At 39.6% G+C, this 10,240-nt stretch overlaps 2 protein-coding genes across 2 annotated transcripts; one reads left to right on the forward strand and one right to left on the reverse strand.

The window, feature by feature from the left end:
• The first annotated feature begins 5,740 nt into the window (after positions 1-5,740).
• LOC108597326 (cyclin-dependent kinase 4) lies at positions 5,741-8,201 on the forward strand. The gene is made up of 5 exons (XM_033295120.1): positions 5,741-5,970; positions 6,951-7,086; positions 7,148-7,476; positions 7,534-7,669; positions 7,732-8,201. The coding sequence occupies exons 1-5, from the start codon at positions 5,768-5,770 to the stop codon at positions 7,813-7,815; spliced, it is 888 nt and encodes a 295-aa protein (XP_033151011.1). The 5' UTR covers positions 5,741-5,767; the 3' UTR covers positions 7,816-8,201.
• A 38-nt stretch (positions 8,202-8,239) lies between these two features.
• LOC108597325 (dolichol kinase) lies at positions 8,240-10,122 on the reverse strand. The gene is made up of 4 exons (XM_017983817.2): positions 9,875-10,122; positions 9,155-9,818; positions 8,618-9,101; positions 8,240-8,561 (listed from the first exon to the last, which is right to left on the reverse strand). Exons 1-4 carry the CDS (start codon positions 9,898-9,900, stop codon positions 8,344-8,346), a joined length of 1,392 nt encoding a protein of 463 aa, XP_017839306.1. The 5' UTR covers positions 9,901-10,122; the 3' UTR covers positions 8,240-8,343.
• Positions 10,123-10,240: the final 118 nt, after the last annotated feature.

Genomic DNA, 10,240 nt, shown 5'->3' on the forward strand with positions numbered 1-10,240 from the left:
GTGTTTCTCAAGGTATTGTGTTAAAAAACGGTTTATGCTAGTAAAAACGAACGCGTCTGTTTTATTTTTTTTTATTTTTTATGTACATATGTATGTATACGCAAACATACATACATATGCATGTGTGCGTGTGGACAATTGTGTCTATAACTGTTGTACGGTCTTGGCAAATACAAAACACATTTTAATATTCAACTAATATTAAGTGATACGCGGCGTAAACGCGACGTTTTGGCTAGATTAACTAAATAAAGTACATATATTTGTATATATACATACAGACATACATATGCATGTTAAGTGTGCGTGTGTGCGTGGGTGTATGTATGTATGTGCGTGCGCAAGGAGCTCTTGTGCTCATACATACAAACAGTTGACAAAAATTACGATAAAGATATCGCCAGCGAAACATTAGCGACGTTTAACATTCGCACAGTTCTTCGTAAAAACAAAACTCAAATGGGTTTTTTCTTGCATTTATTATTTATTGCATATTTTAAAAAATATATTTAATTGTTCTATGAGCGTAAACAGTGAACAGTGGTGAACAGTGCTAACGCTTAAAGTAATTGTTGTTTTGATAATATAATAAGAAAAGTGAATCTTTGTTGTTTAGTTCGTGTGTGAAGTGTGTTTAACTGTAATCATTTTTGCCGTCCCCTATTTCAACAAATATCGCAAGAGCCGAAATTTTTAGCTGCTTGTCTCGCTTGTGTTATTGTTGCTATTGTTAATATTGTTATTGTTGCTTTCGAGAGCGATTAGAATTAATTGACAAATGGCAAAAAAATGTTGCTTTTTCGCTTTTGCGTTTGCAAAGCAAAGCAAAAGAAATACGAAATAGCGCAAAGACAAAAGCAAACACAAAGCAACAGGTACACTACACTAAAAGCCATTGCAAATGCGAGAATACATGAATAAATTATAACTTAAACTCATATAGACAAGCACGAAAAAATAAATTCAACAGAGTTCATTGACCGACCGGCAACAACAATAAGAGTTTAGAATAGTGTCAAGCAAGATTAGCGGCAGCAATGAGGGGTCACAAAGTCACAAGCATTCTAGCAGGGCCAAGCAATTAAATAGAGACGGCTCACAACTGAAATAATAAAAATTTATTTGGCCTCAATATACTAGTCTCTTGTGAAGAGTTAGGACATGCCGCCTCTATTAACAAAAATGGGCGCCCGAAGGTTGTTATCCATGATATTTGTTATTGTTTATTGCGAGCATGATTGGAGACCGCCGGTTTATATGTGGCCCGGTCTTAAGTTTTGTGTGTTTGGTGTCGGATATACTAAGAAACAAGCACATATGTCTTAACACTGACACCAACTCTAACTACTCACACTCGTGCGACACCTCACTTATATCTAATGGTATATGGCACCAAAGACATGACTCGTCTAGTATTTCAGTGGCGCACAAGGCCGACCTAGACGTGCCACTCGCCTAACACATAACATCGTGCCTGTAAGGCCATTGCGTTTACTACAAACATGACACTATGTAATAGCATTAAAAACACTTATTGTACGTACCATACTATGAGATAAGTGAGTGCGGCGTTCTGAATCAAGCATGTACACAAGAATAAATGAGACAGACAAATGTCGATACAAAACACCCAGAATACCTAATGAAAGTGAGTAGAGTAGAGTGAACGACCGTGGCAGCACGAGAGGTGCCTATACTGCACGACACCGACAGCCGAGCTCGACACACTCGTCGAAGACGTAGAGCCATACGACTCTCAGTTGGAGATAGAAGGTAATAGATGAGTAGAACTTGATGTAACCCACGTTTTTACGACACATCACACACATACAAGACCATAGTAAAGCTTATTAAGCGGATTCGACAAGAATGGAGCGCATACGAGTTCACCGTGTCTTCATAATTTATTTGTCATTAATAGCGAGTGCGAGGGATTTAATAAATTTGTCCATATTTTGTGGTGACTACTATCTCAGCTAATACTAGCAACAGTCTATTCTAACATTTTTATATATATTATATCTATCTGACTATATAATATATTATTTCTATATCTCATTCTCTTTATATATCTCTTATTATTATTACACACTGTGTCTTGTTTTCATGATAGCTGCACCGTGCGCAGCGTAGAGTGAGCCACACGTTGCGAGGGTCCCCGAGGATCACGATAGAGTCAGTAGGTAAGGACATGACACAATTACCAAACTAGTGAGCAGCAAATGCGAGCTTCACTAACTCACTCTATATCTGAGACATATTCTGAGTGCGAGTGAGGGACTGGAGGTCATGCGCGTAAGATTGAGCACTATACCCTCGGAGTTCTGTATCGTTTATCTATAAATGTCTTTGCTATGCTATTGATCTATTATTCTTATTCTGGTCTCAAATGTCTGCCACTTATATTATCACCATTGTAGTGACGACACGCCGACCCTATGCGGAAGCGATAGCACTGTGGGTGTGTCTAGTCCTTTCTGTAGAGGCCCGTCCGCTATTCTCATTGGGTTGCCGCCTGTCTGATTGCCTGTGCGCTAGTTGGATTTTGTGTGTGGTTTAACCAAGGCGTGAAGCGACGTTTCGCGAGCCACAAGTGTTAGCCAAAGACATGTTATGCGGTACTTCTCCAAACCAGCGAGTACGGGTGCTCATGATTTCTATACAAGAATTTTATTATCACCGCGATGCTTTCCATTGTTGCGTGGTATATATATCCACGGTAGACAGAACCTAAGACAATTATATATATTCCTTAGGTGATCATGGCTTGGGCGCTAAACCTCTAATTTTTGCATAGACAGTTGCAATCTAGTCAGGTTTCTTCTGACTCTTAATATAATTCTTGCCATGCGCGTATTCCATATAGGGAAAGAGAAATGGCTGTTGTGTAAGATTGAAGCTAACGAGTTTAGGTCAGCGTGTCTAAACCAGTCACACGGTCTGGCGTGACGTGGCTATGAGTGATGGGCGAGGAGCAAGCCGAGCGAGTGTGTCTTTGCCTTCTGCAGAAACGCGTGCTTGATTCATAAGTCGTGTGGTCTTTAAAAAGAATTATAATAGCCCTGTCCGAGTATGACACCACAAGTATTTGCGATGCCTGTCACAAGTGCGGACCTGACTATTGTTTATTTCTGTGCAGTCTGAGTCCTGGTTGTAAAAGTCACATTTGCGCATTTACTGCTGTTGACTCCTATGTTCCATTTCTTTGCCCAGTTTTCGAAGCTGCATACATATCTCTGCAGAGCTTGTGAAGCTATGTGGATACAAGTGCTTCTTGTCAATACAGCAGTATCATCAGCGAACGTTGCGATCAGCACGTCTTCTATGTCAATTCCTGCTATCGCTCTAGCGGTTGGCATATCTGCTGTAAACAAAGTGTATAGCGTAGGACCAAGTACGCTTCCTTGTGGGACACCTGCACATATTGGACGCTGCAAGGATTCAGCACCATCAACTACGACTTTGAAGCTCCTGGCCTGCAAGAAGCTGTAAATTAACTGAAACAGTGCTGGAGTCAGCATACCTTTCAGCTTAAAGAGGAGGCCTTCGTGCCACACCCTGTCGAAAGCCTGTTGTATGTCCATGAACACGGCAACTGCATATTGCTTCTCCTCCATTGCACTTAGGGCGAAGTTGACCACTCGATGCAGCTGCTCCGGAGTTCCATGACCTCGCCTAAATCCAAACTGCCATTTTGGAATATTTTGCTTCACCGCTTCAAGCTCTAGGATCCGGTTTAGCATGATTCTTTCCGCCATCTTTCCAAGCGCAGGAAGCAAGCTAATTGGACGGTATCCATCCACTTCGTTGTGGGATTTACCAGGCTTTGGGACCATGGTAATTAAGGCATTTTTCCAGCTCATGGGGAAGTAGCATAGGCGGAGAATACTGTTAAACAGTAATACCAAGAATAGGACAGCTTTCTTGGGTAGGAGCTTTAATGTTCGGTTGTCCAGGCCATCTTCTCCAGGAGCTTTTTTGGTTTTTAGCTTCTTAATGAGCTCCGTAACTTCATCAAATGTTACTGGCTTGGCTGGCAAGCACATTTGAAATGGCTCTTCCATTCGCATTTCCACTGCTCTTCTGACGTCTGGCGTTGTAAGGCCAAAAGGCTTAAATCTCTCTTCTAGGCTGCTAGCAAAAGCTTCCGCCTTCTGCACGTTTGAGAAGCACCATCCGCCATTAGGATCCTTGAGTGGGGCCTTTGGGACGACAATCCTTTTAAAGCGGCTTGTGAGTTTCCATAAGGAGTAGTTAAAGGATGCATCGGGTCCAGTTAAGGGGAGTATGAAGTAAGTATTTCAGATATATGCGGGATTTGATGATTCTATTGCATACTTTCAGGTTAAGTAAAGATTTGGTTTTTTCAAAATCACGTGTATTTCGGTAATTATTTTGAAAAGTGAATAAGTAGATAAAACAATAAAAGCTAAAAAAAATATACAAACCAAAAGTTGTTAACTTCAAGTTTCAGCTAAAGGCCAGCAAACATTTTGGGGTTTCTTTCGTAACTTTTGTTCATTACGTCACATGGTTTGAATTTAAATTTTGCAAAGCTAATGCCAATAGCGGTAACCACAATGGGTTAGTTTTTTTTTTTTTGCATGAGCGTAGTTAAAATTTAGTTGGGGCAACAACGGGTTAAACTTAATACGGTTTAAGCCAGACAATGGCATGTTTTGTGTGCAACTTAACTGCCACAAGAGGTTGCCTAGATAGTGTTAAACACGCCCATGGCTTTGTGCTCAAGGGGGGCGCAAGCCCTTGGAAAAACAAGTTCAACTTTTGTAACGAAAGACATTGAAAAATAAAAACAACAACATCGCATGCGTGTAGCTTTGTCTGCTTTTGCTTTTTCGCATTCATTCAATTATTGCTACGTTTGTTGTTGTTGTTTTTCTTTGATTTGTGCAAAATTGTTTTTGACAATTGAAAGAGCAACAGCAAAAACGAGTCGGCAAAATAGTCGAGCGTTATACATACTATATACATATATATATATATTATTTTTTTGGGTGTGTGTATAGCATATAGAATATAAAAGAGAGTGCAAAACTGTGCTGTTGTTGCTGTTGTTTGTTGCTTTGTTTTCTGTCTCGACTGTTGTTGGTTATTGTGAATTATTGAATTAGGCATTAGCAAAACCTGGCCTTGTACTTGACTCTTTTAAGCTGTTGCCGTGTGTGTGTGTACTAAAGACAAATATGTTTCATTAAACTTTTTGGGTGTCCAAACAAAAATAGAACTCCCACGCCACTTGTTGGTCTGTCTTTGCTTCGACATCTCGTCTCGTCTGCGTTTCACTTGGCTGGGTGATAAATTTCCGGTGACAGAATTTTGTCTTTCTAATTTGAATCGATTCGTGTCACATATTCTCTTTCGCTACCTATGTACGGTATATACATATATATACACATGTGATATATATATATATATATTCGCATTCACATTGAATTCTTGCTCTGACGATTTCGTCATAGCTGCTAACAACCAAATACAATCAGCCGGTTGAGCTGTTGTCTGTCTTATCAGCACAGCTGATGGCAAATTTTCTTGCACCTTCTCTATTAGACTCTCGCTCTCGCTCTCTGTTGCTCTCTCGCTCTTTTGCCTTTGAATACGTGTTTTATTTTGTGTGTGTTTCTTATCTCTATTCTGCGTATTTCTGTTGATTAACATTTGATTTGAGCTTTATATTTTGCACACTTATTCGCCAACGCCAAGGTTAAAATTGTTGTATGGGGCTGACCTATTTACCAATAGCTAAATGTTTGACATTTATACGAATGTTTCTTTGGTTTCAGGTGCCTACGGAACTGTTTATCGAGGACGTGACAATCTCACAGGTCGCGTGGTTGCCATTAAAAAAGTTCGCATCTCGCTCAGCGACAATGGAGTAAGTGCATCCACGGTACGGGAAATCGCGCTGCTGAAGCAACTGAATACATATGATCATCCACACGTAGTCAAGTGAGTATGCAACTAGCCTTCTTATCTACCACAAACGTTTGGCAAACGAACAGAAAATAAAAAAGAAAGACAACACCAAATGGATTACACACGAATGCGCTGCTTTCTGTTTATCTTCAGTTTTCACGCTTTTTATTGCACTCTACATTACACCCCCACACACACACATCCATACTAACATGCATATGTACATATGTATGTAAAATTATGACAGCAAATGCCAAACAAAGCGGCTGATCTGACAGCAACACTGGCGGGCGGCTAGTTGATAACGACAAATATATTTGCAACAAAATTTGTTAATAATAATAATAATACCCAATCTACTTTGGACAGTGTATGCACACATACAAAAGTATAGCTGAATCACTCAACACTCTCGCTAAATTTCGCACATACGATATTCATGCTCAGAGAGCGCTTAATGCCGCTCGCAACTTTGTTGTTGCTGCTCAGAGAGCATTTAAAAGCGATCGTTCAAGAGCAGAATTTAAGAGCAGCTGCTTAAACTTAAGTCAAATCACTTAAGTTGTACAAAACAAGTTTTTTAGTTGAAAATTATTCTTAGCACTTAAATCGCACAGAAATTGTAAAATTTGTTAAAAAATTAGCAACAATTTTACACAATATTGCTTCCAATCGCTTTACTTGAATTTAACTTAATGAAATGTTAAAAACAAGGGGAAACTGATCACACTGTTAGTGTAAAAAATAAGGGGAAGTGTGCACTGTAATGTTACAAATAACATTGATCACTATCGTATGTTAAACATAACATTGTTGACTATCGTATGTTAGCTAACAGTTGCTGTTAAAATAACAGGTGGAAAAGAGATCAACAGACTAAACAGAATTGGTGTGCGAAGAGTCCAAATGCAATTACAGAGTTCGGCCAGCCGGCACTTTTTAAATTGAAGTTGTTGCTTTCAACTTATTTGATCTTTTGCATTAATTGCGTTATTTCTGAATTTTTCCTATAGATTGTTTGACGTATGCCAGTTTTTGGAGCATGATGGAAAATTACTAATTCTACTAGTATTCGAACATGTAGAGCAAGATTTATCCGATCTGATTGAAAACTTGCCAAAATCTGGCATGTCAACCACAACCATACAGGTAATAATAATAAATTTATGACATTGCTTTTACTTTACTAACAACTTTATGGAAATTGCAGCGCCTTTCCCGTGAATTGTTGACCGGCGTAGACTTTTTACACGCTAATCGCATAATCCATAGGGATCTGAAACCACAGAATCTGCTCGTCTCTTCTCAAGGATGCTTAAAGATTGCTGATTTTGGTTTAGCCAAAACATACGATGTGGATATGAGACTTACCTCGGTGGTGGTGACGCTTTGGTATCGGGCACCAGAAGTTTTACTTGCTCAGGGTTACAATAGCACCGTGGATATTTGGAGTGCTGCCTGCATTATATTTGAAATGTTCAGTTGTCGTCCCTTGTTTCCGGGCACCTCCGAAAAGAATCAACTGGATCGCATATTCGAGTAGGTGCCAAGCTTTAAGTAATGGTTAAAATATTTATTTAAAATTTGTTTAATTAGGCTCACTGGACGCCCCACCGATCAGCAGTGGCCCAAAAGCATATCCATAGCTAGGGAACACTTTCCTCCACGTCTACCCAAGCGCCCACGTGATTTTTGTCCATATTTATGTGAATATGCGGATGATTTATTATACGTAAGCTAATACAAACTAATGTTTCGATATGCAACTAATATGAATATTCTATTTTATTTTAGAAAATGCTTTTGTACGACTTACATGAGCGTCCCTCAGCGCTGGCTTGCTTGGAACATGATTATTTTCAGCAGGAGCCCTTGTAATATTTTTCCCAGCAGATAATATACAATAATACAGTATATTGATCGTCAAATGTTCCTTTATTGTAATTGTATTTACATACATATATTTTTTTGTAATTTTTGTTTATGAACGTAAACATGTACTAATTCCTTTACAACAATACATATGTATGTGTATATGTTTAGAATGTAAGTTTAAGTCTAAGTTTAAGAGCAATAGTTTTGCAAACTGCCTTAGAATCGAAACTCAGGGATTTGCATCCTGTTTGAAATGTGATACAAAACGTTCAGGACTAAACATACAAAAGAGACCACACAAAAGATAATACACAATATAAATTATGTGCTAAATTCAACAGCTCTTAATATCCTGTACAAACAAACAAACTGTTAAATATAATAATGTAGATTGTCATATATTAAAGTAAATTAAATCATGTGTAGTTGTAAAAAATATGTACATATATAATTAAAGTTTCTTTGGCTTACTATACTTACTTATATTGGAGGAATGTCTTTGAATTGCATAAATCACACACCTATGGCGACTTAAGCGTAACCCACGAAAATATAGAATACTAATGGCAACACAAGATTATCAATCTGATCCGTAATGGATTCTACCAAAGCTGTATTTATGGCGGCGATGACAGTGCAAAACCACTTGACATGCGACATGGGCAAAAGACCGCAAAGTTGCAGCAACCCCACTGAGAGTAAAATAGAGAAAATAAAGGCGAAAGTGCCTTCCACGGAACGATCGGTATCTAGAATATAGATGATCAATTATAGTTTATACTAGATTAAATATTATTATACTCACTTCTACTCCACTTGGTGCGTCCCATCTTGGAGCCCACTACACTGGCCGCTGCATCGCCTATGCCTACAGCTAAGATGCCTGACAATAACACCAAAGGACTATCGTGGGCCGCCACGCTACATGGACATGAAGTTAGCCAAATAGGCAGACAGCAACCAATTAATAAACAGAAAGGCGTTAGAGCCAATGGGCCTGCATCCTTTTCATCCTTAAACGAGTTGAAAGCAAGCGCTAACTGGGCAGCAAACGGCGGCAACTTCAAGAGGCGTATGATCTCCAGAACTACAAACACAGCAAAGGCAATACCTGTGGCCATATATAGCAGTTGGCATTGATAGCAAATTCCGGGAACAAACACCAGGACAATCAGGAGGTGAAATATTTTGCGCACGCGTGTGTTGGCCTTGGTAGAATGGCGCAGCTGCCAGCTAACTGTTGCGCAGGTCAAGGCCACGAGTACCAGGTAAAAGGCAATGATATACAGCTAAAATAAATGGGTTATTCAATGTAGATTTGATGGGAGTGCATGCAAATTACGCGTTTCTGATCCTTGAGTATGAAATCGAGCAGGACTATCAATGGCATTGGCTGCGTCACAGGGGCACAGGTGACAGCCACAAGCAAAAGCGTCAGCAGGATATAAAGAGGAACAGTCCGACGCAAAGATGGATACAAAGTTAAAAGTGCACATGCAATCAACAAAAAGCACAACGCGCTCTGCATTATGACATACAGTTTGTCAAAGTCTGTCATTGCTCTTGAGCTCCCACGCAGTAGTCTGAAGCCAACGGTGACCACAAACAGAAAGAGTCCTTGTACCAATATGGATGCCTCGCCATAGCTAAACGTCCTGGGCAGTCTGCTCAGCACACATTTATACACACGTAGATAGAGTATGCCTAGCACTAAGCTAAAAAGAACTGCAGCACCAGGCGCCATTTGCAAATTCAAATATAGACTGGTAAATGTCATTGGCAGCAGTGTGATGATAGTCTTCGTAATAGAATCCTCTTTCAGCCATTCGCATAGAAAATAACAAAGTGTTTCTAAGCCCATTCCCCAGGCAGCTCCTGTTAAGACTTCATTAAGCTGATAATCAAGTGCAGCACAAGCAAGTCCATGTTTTTTGGCATGCTCAAAGCTTGTGGCCACGGCGAATGGTATTAGGAAGCTCAGCCAATAGCCAGGCCCAGCGTTAGGCCTGCAAAAATTTGAATCAGTTTTGGTTTATTAACAATGACACAACGTTCACTATACCTTGGCACAAGCTTATCAGGAATCATATCCTGTTCTGCAGATGACACACCGGATTAAAGGTCAGTCAACAAGTGGCTGACAATAGTTTAGTGTCTCTATTCAAAACAAAACCCCAAAGCTGTGAAGATAAGCAACCGCTCTCAACTGTTACCAACAAGTTAATGAGTTCTTTTATTTGTTTTTAAAATACCAAAATATCGTCAGGAAAGACAATGATAACGATACCATAACGCGTATATCGAACAACTGTAGAGCAATGAGTCCTAAACTAAGGAGCAGTTTGACAGCTATCGCTAGCTTAACGTTAGCTTTCAAACTGTTAGGCGGCTAGCCATCAAACTGTTAACAGTTCTACAGTTTGAGGGC

The sequence above is a fragment of the Drosophila busckii genome, chromosome 2R, assembly GCF_011750605.1.
Source record: "Drosophila busckii strain San Diego stock center, stock number 13000-0081.31 chromosome 2R, ASM1175060v1, whole genome shotgun sequence".
Taxonomy (NCBI): Eukaryota; Metazoa; Arthropoda; class Insecta; order Diptera; family Drosophilidae; genus Drosophila; species Drosophila busckii.